At 39.9% G+C, this 15,260-nt stretch overlaps 1 protein-coding gene across 8 annotated transcripts in view; it reads left to right on the top strand.

The window, feature by feature from the left end:
- Nucleotides 1–13,515: 13,515 nt before the first annotated feature.
- The window catches only part of LOC131246018 (reticulon-like protein B8), a 62,407-nt gene continuing 60,662 nt past the window's right edge, over nucleotides 13,516–15,260 (top strand). For all 8 annotated transcript variants that reach the window (XR_009171123.1, XM_058245913.1, XM_058245918.1 and 5 more), the window contains exons 1-4: nucleotides 13,516–13,629; nucleotides 14,078–14,273; nucleotides 14,358–14,538; nucleotides 15,006–15,147. Coding sequence is in view for 7 of the 8 variants with exons in the window: in XM_058245913.1 (XP_058101896.1) it covers nucleotides 13,531–13,629; nucleotides 14,078–14,273; nucleotides 14,358–14,538; nucleotides 15,006–15,147 (618 nt within the window). In the remaining variant the exon portion in view is untranslated. The remainder of the gene's footprint in view (nucleotides 13,630–14,077; nucleotides 14,274–14,357; nucleotides 14,539–15,005; nucleotides 15,148–15,260) is intronic.

The raw sequence follows: 15,260 nt of genomic DNA, 5'->3' as shown, positions 1-15,260 counted from the left end.
CATAGAGGCAAGGTTTTATTTATAAACGATTGTCAATAGGTTCCTGAAAAAGTGATTTTTTTTTTGTTGCCTTGGCTCTGCTATTCAAAAGTATAGAGAGAATGATGAGGATGCTTCTAATAGAATTAGAGTTGGGTGGATGAAATGGAGATGTGCATTTGGAGTGTTGTGTGATCACCTCATGCTTGCGGTGGTGAAGGAATTTTTTATAAGACATCTACTTGACCGGCTATGCTATATGGAATAAAGTGTTTGACTGTTAGAAAGTAGCCTGAGTAGAGTAGATTTAGCGTTGCGGAGAAGATGTTGAGATAGATGTGGGAAGGCTAGGAAGGATAAAATTAAGAATGAGGTCATCGAAAGCAGCCTAGGAGTGATCCCAATATGATATAATATGTAGTGCTAATTGAGATGGTTCGGTCACGTGCTACAGGATTGGAAAATGGAGATGGCGCTAGTAAGGAGGGGAACCCTAGTTATGCTGAAGGGCTTGAAAAGTGGATGAGAGGAAGAATTGGAATGAGATTTAGGTGGTGAGAAGGAATATAAAGGTTTTTCTAGTAACTGTTGGTAGGAGTCTACATATGGCAAACTATTGGAGCAAGACTTTTTAAGGCCAAGCCCAACTAGCAAGTTTAGGCATTGATGATAATAATTATGTTTCTTTTAGATTGATTAAGGGCTCATTTGATAGAGTGGGTTTGAATCCAATGGAATTGGGTGGGTTTTAGTTTGTACAGAATTGAGTTCATTCGAATTCATAACCTTGAGGTGGGAGTTCAAAAAGAGCTCTTTTGAGAGATTTGGATTCCTCTCAAATCCAAACCCTCCAATTTCTTGATACAAATGACCAAACAACAACGTATCCCCACAAATCCTTCTGATTGCATGCTACCAAATGAGCCCTATGGGTATTTGAGATCTACTCATTGGTCTTCTCTATCCTTTCCTTTTTTGTATTCTCTCATAGAGGCACCATTGCATCAATTGTGCTTGAGGTTTGTTCATTGGCCCCCATCCATTGGTGGTGCCACATGGTAGATTGGCTGGACAATTTGTTACTATCTAGTTGGCGGGACTTACTGTGGTTAGGCCTTTGTAGGAATTATCTCGTTTGAACCATTCTGTTGGTGGCAACCACAAAGATGCTTAAAAACCGAAACAATCAACAGTCCACTTCAAGGGAAAGAATTTGACTGATCGTTGCATTAAGAGGATCATGTTAGTGTGATTTTTATATGGCAGGCCATCCATGGAAGGGCACCGCAAATGGATTGTTTGAATCATTAGATCTTGCAGCGATGTTTGCCCCATCTATTGATGATCCAAACAACGAATCTTAATCATGACAAAATGAGAACTCTCATTTACTTCTTGAATTCTTAATATATATTTTTTTAAAAGATCACAGTTAGTACATGTAGTGTTTTGAGATTGTGTCTTGAATTTCATGTTTGTTTGATATTCCGCTTATCTTAGTTAATGATATCTTGGTTCGGGCAAGGGATCTCCACTATCGAATCATTCACAGTCCATATCATTACTCTTACACTTACAAAGTCTCTTCATAATCTCTCATTTTATTCTTGAATTCCTCGTGAAAGAGTAAGAAGTAGCCTAGGATTTTGCGTTTTGAGTCATTGTACTTTTTACTTCTCTTCTCGGTGCTTTTATGTTTGGCTTATGGAGTCATGGAAATTGGTTGTGGGATGGTTAGTTCTTCACGATATTGCTCCCCTTGCTTCTTTTTGTTAATTTTGTATTGAAGAGTCAATGATCTCTTATTATGAAGAACGTTTATGAATTTAACACTTTAAAGTAGGCTTTTAGGATAACACGTTGACTACACGTGCATTTCTTGCATAATGCTAGCAAATACTGCTGGAATGAGTGAATAATTTGGGATTTTCACGCAAGTAAAAAGTGTGAGGCTTTTGAGTTCTCAGTAGTGTTCTCATTTGCCAATGTGAAATTTGGCTAGTGCACAATGATGAGGCCTTCTCATGCTGACTAACCAGGTAAGCAAATAGCATGAGCAACTCTTAGACCATCCTGATTAACATAATACAATGAGGTATTATAATCATGGTTCAAAATATTGGTCATTAGAATACATATTGGATTCTACCATGTTGCATGTAGGGGATTCTTGATAAAATATTTGATAGTGAAACCGAAGGACCTAACAAATTCACATAGAATTGGCAAGTTTGGGCACTAGTGTTTTCAATATCACTATCAATGCATGTATTGCACCCTTGGGATACGAAAACATATTGGTATTGCTTGGGAAGTATCACATATCTCGGGAAATGTATTACTGATTGAGGAAAACATTGGGTAAATGATGGGATTTTTCAATGGAACTTCAGGAGATGTTTTGAGAGACATGATTACAAACTAAGAATTCAAAACGTTACCCTCAAAAAGGAAATAATGTATAATAGTTTTCTTTGTATAGGGTCCGAACCACGTGTTGTCTGACTACCTGAACACAAACAACATCCAAAGACAAAAAAAAGCTGTGCCCACTGCATCCCACCAAGGGATTTAAAAAAAATCCTGAAAAGATGGGTTGTTTTTAAAATTTTCATTTTTTTAAAAATCTTCCATGCGCTGCCTCAATATTGTCAATGCATATCACATGTATATCATCGAAGAATTTGATAAAGGAATGTTGACAATATCTCGCAATATTTCAAAATATCACACGATATTATTGATATAATGCAGTATTATCAGCAATACCAGAGAACTTTATAATTCCTTGGTCGTTTTGTATCAGGCACTTGTGATGACGTTGATAGTGGCTGATTTTATCAGTATTGAAAACATTGATGGGAATTGCTATGCACTATGGAAATTGAACCAGGACACGATGGGTGTTTGCATGCCTTGTTAGGCAAGAGATCATTGGAGTATATCACAAGTTCGCCTTACATGGGGTTGTGAATAAGGTAAACCCAATGGGATGGGAATAAAAAACCGGAGGGTACCGCATTGGGTAGAAGATGATCCAAAAACCGAAGCCTCACCCTTCGAAGAGCCAAGTGAGAGGCTAATATGTCTGATTTGGGCAACAAAAGCTCTTTTCATTTTTTTGCAGTTTTTTAATTTTCTTTCTTGGAGGAAGCTGGATATGGGGTTTGATCACGATATTTGGTTAATAAAAACATGTATTGAAGCCTATTTTGACAAATTTTGACAAATAAAATTCGGATCATTGATTTTTGCGAAAACATCATTTTCATAGACAGACAAAGTTCTCTCTGTTCTTCTTGTTAGATCCTCATATATTTCTCCAAAATATACCACAACCTAACAAATGATGCCTATGTTGAGTAAGAGTTGCTTAGTTTATATAATTTCCATAAATTGGGAATATTCATGTTCCACTTTTTTTTTTTTTTTTTTTTTCATTTTTTTCATAGGTTTTTTAATTCTTTCACTTTTACGATGCATCAATATGATGTTAGATGTATATATCTATATGATGAAACTTATATCTATTTGAATGGAATATTGGTATTCTTATTGGGATCACACTATCTATTGAACCCTTGGGATATAAAAATATTGTTGAAAACATCAGGAAATATCACATTTATTTGGTATTGTATTGTAGTTGAGGGAAACATTGGAGAAACTTTAGGAACATGGTGCAATTTTTCAATGAAACTTAAAGAGATGTTAACAAAACGCTTGATTACACACTTAGCACACAAAACATTGAAAAATCTATGCACAATAGTTTCCATTGTTTAGGGCCTGTTTGTATAGAATGCAACCAGTTTGCCTCGATAAGACAGTTGCACCTGTTTGGGAATAGTGGATGGTGCAACAAAGTGTTTGCATTTTGTTTTCCCTCAACAAGAGAGTACAACCTTTTCTTTCTTTGTTTCTTCTTTTTCTTTTCTTTCTTTCTTTCTTTTTTTCTTCTTTTTTGTTTTTTAAATTTTTTATTTTTTAATATATATTTCAAAAAATCAAATGGAGGGAAAAGAGTATGCCCTTTGATGTAACATTTTCAATGGAAATTTTGGAGGGAAAAAGGTTTCGCTTTGTGGGGTTGCAATTCAAATGGTTGCAAATGCAAAAGGAAAAAAGAATTTTCAAGGACTTCTCTTTAGCAAAACAAACCGGTGCAAAGGGTTTACTTCCCCTTGTGCTAGTGTCAGTTTACCTCCCGCTTCTGTCATGGTTTTTGCTTTCCCTTACATTCCTGTTGTTTACATTAACTACAAAAAGGGCCTCGGGGTACAAAATTATATGTTTTCTGCCATAAGTGATGTGATTGTTTCCAAAATGAGTTCATATGATTCAATTTTTCATGCAATATAAGCAATAAAACAGAAACAATACAATTAAAACGTAAAAAGAACAAACCATATAACTTATTCTCAGATCCACTTAGAGTCATGAGCTGCCTTGAAGCCATCGTCCCTATCCGTACCGGGGCAATTATACTACTGATGCTCTATATAACTATAGTATTGTGCCTAGGCCATGATGATATGATACTAGGCCTTGTAATCTCAATATATCCATAGTACTCATCCTTAACAATGTGCACCTGTATGCTCATTGGTGGATGATGATAGTAGAGGAGTGGTTCTTATTGGGTTCTTGGGTCCAAGAGGTATAGCTGATTTCAAGCATGTGGAAGCGGTAGTAGTCCTACAAGTTATCGAGGTGATGAACTAGTTTAATTTTTTTCCTTGGGATTGTTAGAGGGGATTTTTCAAATGCTGTCTCGTGTACATCTTATATGAAGTGCCTTTATGGTTTTAATGTTATCGTTTTTAATAACATGGTTGTACTTTTAGTTGCATTTCTAGACCTTTCTAGTCTATGCTTCTATACTTTTTTCGTAATAAAGGTTCATTACCCAATAAAAAAAACATCATATCCATAGGTGTACTCATTACCATGGTAGGATGAGTCAAAGCCGCTAGAGTTGCTCATCCTCTAGCCATATGAAGCAGAGCCACATCCATAATGTGATATAGAAGTGGAGCTCCCTTGACCATCACTAATGTCTATGGACCATGTAATAGCTTCCTCATCGTGTGCCAATTGTTTCTTGTGACATGAGAACACAGGTTTAACTCTCTTGCCCATGGACTTGCAACTTTTGGGGGGAGCACCATGGTCTGGGTCCTGGGTGGTGTGGTAAATTTTCTTCTCCAAAATGAATAGTCTAAGAAGCCTTTGACTTGGATTTTCCCTATGAACATTGTCATTGTTGTTGTCACCTCGTTGTTCTAGTCGGGGACCATTGTTGTCAATATCACCTCTCTCATTTCTAATGTGTGATGGTGACAAAGTTCGATCATCACTCCCAACTTGTCAGATATACTTTGTCTTGTGTTGTTTATATAGAGGCACAAATAACCTGTTTATAAGTCAATCTATCTGATGTCATCCTACACGGCGTCCCAATCCTCATCCACAATGCTAAGTCCTCTGTACCATGGCAATGCTGCTTTGATTTTTGTGTTGTTTAATTCCTACTCTCAATGCACAACACCGTGATATAATGCTTCCATCATCTGTGGTCTCATCTCCATCGGACCATTAGGGTAGTCTATATTGTGATAATCTTGCCAAATGAGCATGCACTCAACTCCTTGAAATATGATTATGGTAGCCACACATTGGCTCATATTTACCCCCCTTAATAAGTTTTTTCATGTTTCTAACTAATGTCAGGCTAGCAACCTCCCAAAATTTAGACTACCTATGGAATGAGAGAAGAAAATAAGAATGCTAAAAATTGTGGGTGTATGTGTGTGTGTGAGCCTATGACTGGGCCCACAGGTACATACACCTGGGTCTTATATGTTATCGGCTTGTCCTTAATTTTTCAGCCTTTTACCTTTGTTTCATGTTTTCCTTATTTGACCCTTAGCATTGCTTTAGCAACTAATGATGAGATTTCTTCCAAAAACCCATCATTACCTCTTCTAAACAAGAAAACCATTATTTGCTTTTCTTCCCAACACCTTACATGACCATCATGACCTTGCTCTTCCCTAGCCAAGAGAGCAATGAGTGCTTTGGTATACACCCCTCCCCCCCCCCCCCCCCCTCTCTCTCTCTCTCTCTCTCTCTCATTTCCTCTCCCCTTGCAAAAACGTCCAACCTCCCTCTCCCTATTCTAGCCCTTTCTTCTTCCTTTCCTCCACCATTTAGCCATCAAGAACCCATCTACAACCTTCAATCACCTTCCTCTTGAAGCAATGAACCTAGATCTTGGAGTTTGAAGGCATCTTTAGAGGTGGGTGCTCCTCTAGATGTAAAAATCTGATTTCTATGGCTTAGATGTTTTCTTTCTTTCATGAGGGAAGTGTGGGACCCACCAATCAATGGTGGAGATCCCACACAATCCCATGTTTGTGTCCTAATGGCCCACCTTATGCATGCATGATCCATGCATGGGGCCTTTCTCTATGGGCCCCATCATGGTAGATTCCTTCCATATCATATTATGTTTGGATCATCTAGACCTTATAACCTTGGTGGGGATGGCATCTCCACCATACATTTTGATAATAAGCCATGCATGTGCAAGATCCATGTTGTAAATGTAAATCCATGTATGATGTGTGGTAGGATTGTTCTTGGGATAGCTCAATAGTGGCGGAGCCCTTTCCCTACGGCCAGATTATCCTTCTTTCTCTCCTTTCCCTTACTTTCATTCCCTGATCATGGTGTGTGGCTCACCTTGTGGATCAACAAAAATCCAGCCACCCAAAAAGGAGAGGACGCCCATGACATTCCACCCTATGACATGTGGCCCCAAAATCCAACCAATTGGGGCACATGCAAAGGTGTTTTGGATGGTGGGATGGTCTGGATATTTGTGGGGCCCACTAGGGTGGTCCATCCAAAAATTTTCTGGGATTAAATCCCATTTTAATTACTGTTTATAATTATTTTATTCCAATCTATAGTTGCTGTCCAGAACTGTCTGGACAGATTTTTGGGCCACCTTGGGGCCTGATTTCTGATTATTTGGTAGGAAGACTAATACCATTTAATATGTGATTCTTGTAGCTGCATGACCCACCTACAATCACACCAAATTTTAGCCCCAACTGACCCCATTTGGGCATCCAAAAAGGGTGGGCCAATATAGTGGATTGCCAGGAATTTTTGCTGTGCAGTCCAGCAACATAGTCCCATAAAAACTAAAATTTAAAAATACTTTCTTTGATGGTGGGCCATCTTTCTGGGTCCCACCTTGTTGTAGGCTTGATGAGGGACCTTGGGCCCAAATTTCAGGAATTTTGGAGGCCCCGAACCCACCCATTTGGATGGCCCAAATTCAGGACAGCAACATGTATGTTGTAGATTTTTATTCTAACTTTGCTGTCTTCTTTGCAACTACGGAATTTATTGAGCCCAGCCCGTTGGAGCCTTTATGCATGTGTATGGGGCCCATCTTATGATGTTCCAGAGGGCCTTGGGGCCATGATTGTGGGCCCATGTAGTTGGATCAGCGGTCCATGATGGACGTCCAGCTAGTGGACGTCCACCATGGGCTGACCACCCATGGTTAGGCCCACCATGATGTATGTTTTTCCTCCATGCCGTCCTTCCATTTTGTGGGGCCCATATGTGTATGGTCCACCTTGGGTGGACGTTCCATGTGTGGGGCCCACTTGGGATGTGAGGAGCCCACCTTAGTGTAAAGGCCAGGCCGTCCATAGCCTAGGGCCGTCCCACCCTTGGGACGTCCTTGTCTTGGGCTGTTGGGCCTGCTTTCCAGTGGCATGGCCCACTTGAAATATGTGTTGCACATCCCCCTCTCATCTGGTGGGACCCACAGTGATGTGTGTGGGTCATCAGGAAATAAATATACTATAAATTAATTTATTTGCTGGACTCCAACAAGCCCAAAAAGCGGGTGAGCTGGAAATTCAGCAATGGGCCCAATGTTACTGCCTATAAATGTTTGTTTTGGGCAGCATGACCCACCAGATTTGAGGATGATTTAATCAGTTATCTTGCCTTTTCCTTCAGTATTTTTGGGAGTAATTAATGCTTATCTGAGGCCCACCCAAGTTGGGTTTTTGTTGGATCATTGTATGTGGTTGATTGTTAAGTTCCTCAGGCCTTTTGTACTGGAATCTTCTAGATAGGCCCATTGGCCTTTGGGCTTGTACTCTTCCACCTATTGTGATGGGTTGTGGGCCATAATATGCAAGTAGTTGGGCCCATGGCTGCCCACCAAATTGACCCTGTACTTGGGCTAAGATGTGGGGCCCAACTCACTTGTATTAAGTGTGAAATTGCTCACATGGTTGAACTACTGGGCTGCCCATGAGGCCCACCACAATGTGGGTTTATGACCTTTATGGTTGGGCCCAAACCTTGCTTGAGGGCCCACCATATTGCCTAAGAGTTGGGCTTTGTGTACGGCCCATTAGGCCATGGATTGCTTGGGCCTTGGACCTTACTTTATATGCGTAGCGGGCTACCTTTTGGGACCCAGTTGAGGTTGGATGTCCTCCTTGGTGGCCCTAAGGTAGGCCCATAAGGCCCTTATAGGTAGTTGAAGGCCCACCTTGGACCTTGTTAGGACCGTTTGCTCCATTAAGACTCTCTTAGCTTGTGGGCCATGCTCCACAAACAAACATAGGTAGCAACATTAGGCCCATTGCTGAATTTCCAGCCCACCCGCTTTTTGGGCTTGTTAGAGTCCAACAAATAAATTAATTTATAGTATATTATTTCCTGATGACCCACACACATCACTATGGGTCCCATCAGATGAGAGGGGGATGTACAACACATATTTCAAGTGGGCCATGCCACCGGAAAGCAGACCCAACAGCCCAAGACAGGGACATCTAAGGTGGGCTCCTCACATCCCAAGTGGGCCCCACACATGGGACGTCCACCCCTGGTGGACCATACACATATGGGCCCCACAAAATGGAAGGACGGCATGGAGGAAAAACATACATTATGGTGGGCCTGACCAAGGGCGGTTAGCCTATGGTGGACGTCCACTAGCTGGATGTCCATCATGGACCACTGGTCCAGCTACATGGGCCCACAATCATGGCCCCAAGGCCTTCTGGAACATCATAAGATGGGCCCCACAGACATGCATAAAGGCTCCAACGGGCTGAGCCCAATAAATTCCATAGTTGCAAAGAAGACAGTAATGTTAGAATAAAAATCTGCTACATACATGTTGCTGTCCTGAATTTGGGCCATCCAAATGGGTGGGTTCGGGGCCTCCAAAATTCCTAAAATTTGGGCCCAAGGTCCCTCATCAAGCCTACAACAAGGTGGGACCCAGAAAGATGGCCCACTATCAGAGAAAATATTTTTAAATTTTAGTTTTTATGGGACTATGCTACTGGACTGCACAGCAGAAATTCCTGGCAGTCCATTATGTTGGCCCACCCTTTTGGATGCCCAAATGGGGTCAATTGGGGCTGAAATTTGGTACGATTGTAGGTGGGTCATGCGGCTACAAGAATCACATATTAAATAGTATCAATCTTCCCACCAAATAATCAGAAATCAGGCCCTAAGGTGGCCCAAAAATCTGTCCAGACAGTTCTGGACAGCAACCATAGATTGGAATAAAATAATTATAAACACTAATTAAAATGGGATTTAATCCCAGGAAATTTTTGGATGGACCACCCTAGTGGGCCCCACAAATATCCAGACCATCCCACCATCCAAAACACCTTTGCATGTGCCCCAATTGGTTGGATTTTGGGGCCACATGTCATAGGGTGGAATGCCATGGGCGTCATCCCCTTTTTGGGTGGCTGGATTTTTGTTGGTCCACAAGGTGGGCCACACCATGATCAGGGAATGAAAGTAAGGGAAAGGAGAGAAAGAAGGATAATCCGGCCGTAGGGAAAGGGCTCTGCCACCATTGAGCCCTCCTAAGACCAATCCCACCACACATCATACATGGATTTACATTTACAACATGGATCTTGCACATGCATGACTTATGATCAAAATGTATGGTGGAGATGCTATCCCCACTAAGGTTATAAGGTCTAGATGACCCAAACATGATATGATATGGAAGGAATCTACCATGATGGGGCCCATAGAGAAAGGCCCCATGCATGGATCATGCATGCATAAGGTGGGTCATTAGGCCACAACCATGGGATTGTGTGGGATCTCCACCATTGATTGGTGGGTCCCACACTTCCCTCATGAAAGAAAGAAAACATCTAAGCCATGGAAATCAGATTTTTACATCTAGAGGAGCACCCACCTCTAAAGATGCCTTCAAACTCCAAGATCTAGGTTCATTGCTTCAAGGGGAAGGTGATTGAAGGTTGTGGATGGGGTCTTGATGGCTAGATGGTAGAGAAAAGGAAGAAGAAAGGGCTGGAATAGGGAGAGGGAGGTTGGATGTTTTTTGCAAGAGGAGAGGAAACGAGAGGGAGAGAGAGAGAGAGAGGGGAGGGGTGTATACCAAAGCACTCATTGCTCTCTTGGCTAGGGAAGAGCAAGGTCATGCTGGCCATGTAAGGTGTTGGGAAGAAAAGCAAATGATGGTTTTCTTGTTTAGAAGAGGTAATGATGGGTTTTTGGAAGAAATCTCATCATTAGTTGCTAGGCTCTAGGTAGGCTAGTAGCTAGGTAGGGTAGCTTTATGGGAGAACGTGCACTAGGGTGGGCCCTATGGGAAAACGTGCATATCCTACAAGTGGGGTCCACAATCATGATCAATGGCTCAAAATGATGCGCGCCTATAACTTATGATCTACAATTTGGATGGAAGCACGGGACGCGGCATCGGAACGGCGGTCACGATGCAGACAAGATGGCATAGGCCTCGGGTTGATTCGGGTCGGGTGTACGTGACCAGACTCAAGGATGACTGCAAACACTACCCGAAGGTCGCGGGTTGCCGGAATTTGACCGGTAGGACCGCGAGACCAAGATGAATGAGATGCATACTCACACACACAAATGCCCACATGCGAACTCCGGTCAGGTCTCACACCGACATTTAGAACCATGGTTGGAAGATTGATTGTATTTGACGATTCCTTGACCAGATTTGTATCATACAGTGAGTTTGGTTAGTTAGTTCATGTATGCTCATCGTTCTAGTCATCTTGACGTCGCTTCTTGCGCTACATCAAATCGTCCATGGGGCATGGTATCCTCTTTGATCGTCATCATAATCTTGATACTGAGGGGTATTTTGATGCAGATTGGGCAGGTTCCTTGGATGATTGTTGCTTTATGTTAGGCTAGTAGCTTACTATACTTTTTTTGGCAGCAATTTAGTCACTTAGAAGACTAAGAAGCAGACAATTGTGGCACGGTTCAGTGCTAAGGCTGAGTATCTTGATATGGCAAATATGATATGTGAAATTATATGGTTGGAAAATGTTGTTTCTGAATTAGGATTTCCTATGAAGACCCCTATACACATGTATTATGACAATTAAGTTGCTATTCACATAGTTTCTAATCCAATTTTTCATGAGTGCACACAACATGTCGAAGTAGATCGTCACTTTATTCGTGATAAGGTTGCTGGAGATGTTATTTTTTACTCCATTTGTTTCATCCTCCGTGTAGTTAGATATCTTTACAAATGCTCTTATAGTCGAAGCTAGATGATGTGTTCTTAGCAAGTTGGGGGTGATTGACATCTACGCCTCATTTTGAGGGGGAGTGTAGGTTTATATGTGTGTGGACGTCTGACGGGGTCCACAGGTCCATTCACTTGGGCCTTATATGTTTTGGGCCTTTGTCCTTAATTTTTCAGATTTGATCTTTGTTCATGCTTTCTTTATTCGGCCTTTAGTTTTTCATTCATATAAGGGCATATAAGTAATTTTACTTTTTCTTCTATTATTGTTGATAAAAGTGGGCTGGACATCCCAGCCCTATATGCTCTCTTTATCTCAAATTCTCTCCTTAACAAAAATAATAGAGACTATGCTTCTATAATTTTTGTATTTTTTAAATTATTTTAGTTAATTTAAAATTTGTAGAAATGCTAATATGTAATGGTCTCCACTCTCCAATTACTCAATCATTATATACTAATAGATAAGACTCTCTCTCTCCCTCTCTCTCTCTCTCTCTCTCTCTCTGAAAAAGAGGAGAGAAGAAGGAAGAGAGAAACTAACAAAAAAGAGAAATTCTTATTGATTATGATATGCTAATTATGTACTTGGGATACCATTGCATAATAAGTTTGTTGATGGATTGGACTGGTAGAACATGATTCCTGTTGCCTACCCCAATTTGTTGGGATAATGCTTAGATGATGATGATGAATTTTTCTTTTTCTTTTGTTTTTAAAAATTATTTATTTGATTAGCAAATATTTTGTTAAAACTATTTAGATTTGAAAATAATAGTGTTCAGTTATTTAATAGAAATTATGCAAGGGGTTCATCCATAGCTCATCCCTATTCATTTTTAAAATAATGTATGTTAATTATTTTTAATAATTTTAAACACACACACACACACACACACACACACACACACATATATATATATATATATATATATATATATATATATATATATATATATATATATATTTGCAAAGAATGAAAGAATATGGCCAATCTATGTATTGCTTGCACTCGTCAGCATGTAATTTTTCCTCACAATGCAATTTTAAAGGGTGAAACAGAAATTCAGATCTTAATTTTGTTTCATTTTTCACCTTCAAAATCTTTTCCACAGTTTCTTGCTTGCAATCCATATCAATGCATGAAAATCATGCACAAAATGGATCTCTACTTGTTTTCTTGCTAATCTTTTGAAAATCAAAATTGAATTTAAACGAACCTTCCTAAAAAAAAAAATTAAACAAACTTTTTTCACTATTTGGGTTTCATCTCAAATCTTCTCTCGGATCGCGATTTGTCCACCAAATTCATGTTTTAATGCAAAACGACTTGAGTGGAGTTGTTTAAACATTTCAAAAAATACAATCCCCGAAAAGTTGTGCAAACAAATTTTTTTTTTTTTAAATTTATAATAATAATAATTAAGTTCTGGATTGTTTCGAATATCACTTGAACATTGAACATCTCAACGTACCTTTCAAAAAAAGAAGAAAAATTCTGGATATTTATATGTCTACCATATTCAGTTTTTGATTTATTGTTAGAAATGTCTGGTATCTACATTTTCTTTCTTGTGCAATTTCATTGATGATCTACTGCAGTGGCATGTAAATTGGCGTTTAGTGCTTCTGGTTTTTTTACTTTGATTGTGTGATGAACAACAAAGCTTGCTTGTGTAGCTATTTTCCCCCCAAATTGGTGACTGCATTCATATCTTCCAAAAAAGCCTTACAACTTGTAGCTATTTCCCCCCCAAATTTGTATTCTTATACCATTTTATGCCAATGCCTTTTCTTCCATGTTGAAGCTTTTGGTCTGAATTAGAAGGATCACCATAATGATTTTTGTCTGAAATTAAATTAGCTTCCACTTAGAACATTCGCAGGAAAGTGGCTGTGGCATGTAGGGTCATGTCCCGTGAGGAATGCTACTCACAGGTGCCCCATCTGTGAAAAACAAACACAAGCACCACACATGTGGCAATGGTGAATACACCCTCACGAAGTGCTGGTCCAAACTTCAGGTAGGCCACACGTTGATAGACAAAAGGGTAGTTAAAAGTTATGAGCAATACTTGTTCAATTTACAGAATTGGGCCACCCATCAATAATTGACCCACTTGTTTTTTGTTGCTGTTAGTTTCTTTAGGTTTTGTTGTCTTTTCTTTTTTGTTCCTGTGTGGTCTTGTTTTTGTTTCTGTTTTTGGCCCTTGCCCAATAAAATTCATCTTTCAAAAAAAAAAAATAAAAAAATAAAAAAATCAATAATTGACCCACTTAGTTTCTAGACCAGTGCATGTTCACGGTGAGTCCTGCCTGATGAATGGCCTTGGGTCTTGCAAACATTCCACATTTGCATGTGTGGTGCTTGTTTGGCCTTTTCAGATAGGTGTCTGCATGTAAAGTCATCTATTTTTATTTATTTATTTTTAGTTTCATTGTTTGAGACTGGATTTCCATGGTTCGTTGAAGATAAAAGACAAGATGCCTGAGTCGTCGGGGATAAAAGCTGAGAATCTTTTGAACAGTTTAATGGAAACATTAGCTGACAGTGTTCCTCAGAAGAAATCAGTGTCATTTTTTGAAGAAGAAAATACAATATCTTCACAGATGAATAGACTTTTTGGACGCCAAAAGCCTGTTCATAAGATTTTGGGTGGTGGAAAATGTAAGCTTCTCTGTTTGGTCTGTGTTTACTAGAATCTTTCTCCTCTTGCTCGTCCTGATTCCTTTAGCTTTATTTTGAATGTAGCTGCTGATGTGCTATTATGGAGGAACAAGAAGATCTCTTCAGGCGTCTTGATTGGTGCAACAGCTATTTGGGTGCTCTTTGAATGGCTCAACTATAATTTTCTGAGCCTCACATGCTTTGCACTTTTGGCTGGCATGCTTATTCGGTTTGTCTGGTCCAATGCTTCTGGCTTATTAAACAGGTAACTGAAACATGAGGAATTATAGGGTCCTAATGCATCTGGATATTTATGATCATGTAATGCACCCAATCCATCCAAGTGGGGCCCATGGTTAAGTGATCCATACTGTTTATGTGATTTCCTTGCTGTGGATAGAGGATGCCCCAAAAATCGTCCAAATTGGAAGATCCTGGCCCTCCAAAATTTGGCCTTTTTTTTTTCCTAGCCTGTTGCTATATTATTTGGCCACCAATTGAAGGACTAGAATGGTCCAGTCCAAGAGATTTTTGGGGTATCCTGCATCTTCTGTGGGACCCATCAGATCAGTGATTTGAATAATTGCCTGTATGAACTGGAAGCATTAGGACACTGCACTGCTTGATGCATCAGGACCTCTTGAAAGATGCTCTTGAGCATTCACGTTTCAGTAAGTGTTTCAAACAATATGCTTATCTAAGGTTATACATGTAAACGGTCCTCTCCAACAGGTCTCCATCAGAGATACCTCGCATTGTTTTGCCTGATGAGTTTTTCATCAACATAGCTGTTAATGTTGGCACTGAAGTTAATCGATTCCTGGGATTTCTTCAAGATGTTGCATCGGGAAGAAACATGAAGGAATTTCTTGTGGTGGGTTCCTACTCATGAACTCCTGTCTTCTTAATACCATTGCTTGTGTGCATGTATTCACTTGTTTGCATGCACATTATCATCTCCTCATTGTGAGAGTTTCTATCAGTATC

Source organism: Magnolia sinica, chromosome 1, assembly GCF_029962835.1.
Source record: "Magnolia sinica isolate HGM2019 chromosome 1, MsV1, whole genome shotgun sequence".
Lineage (NCBI taxonomy): Eukaryota > Viridiplantae > Streptophyta > Magnoliopsida > Magnoliales > Magnoliaceae > Magnolia > Magnolia sinica.
This window is presented reverse-complemented; position numbering and strand designations above follow the sequence as displayed.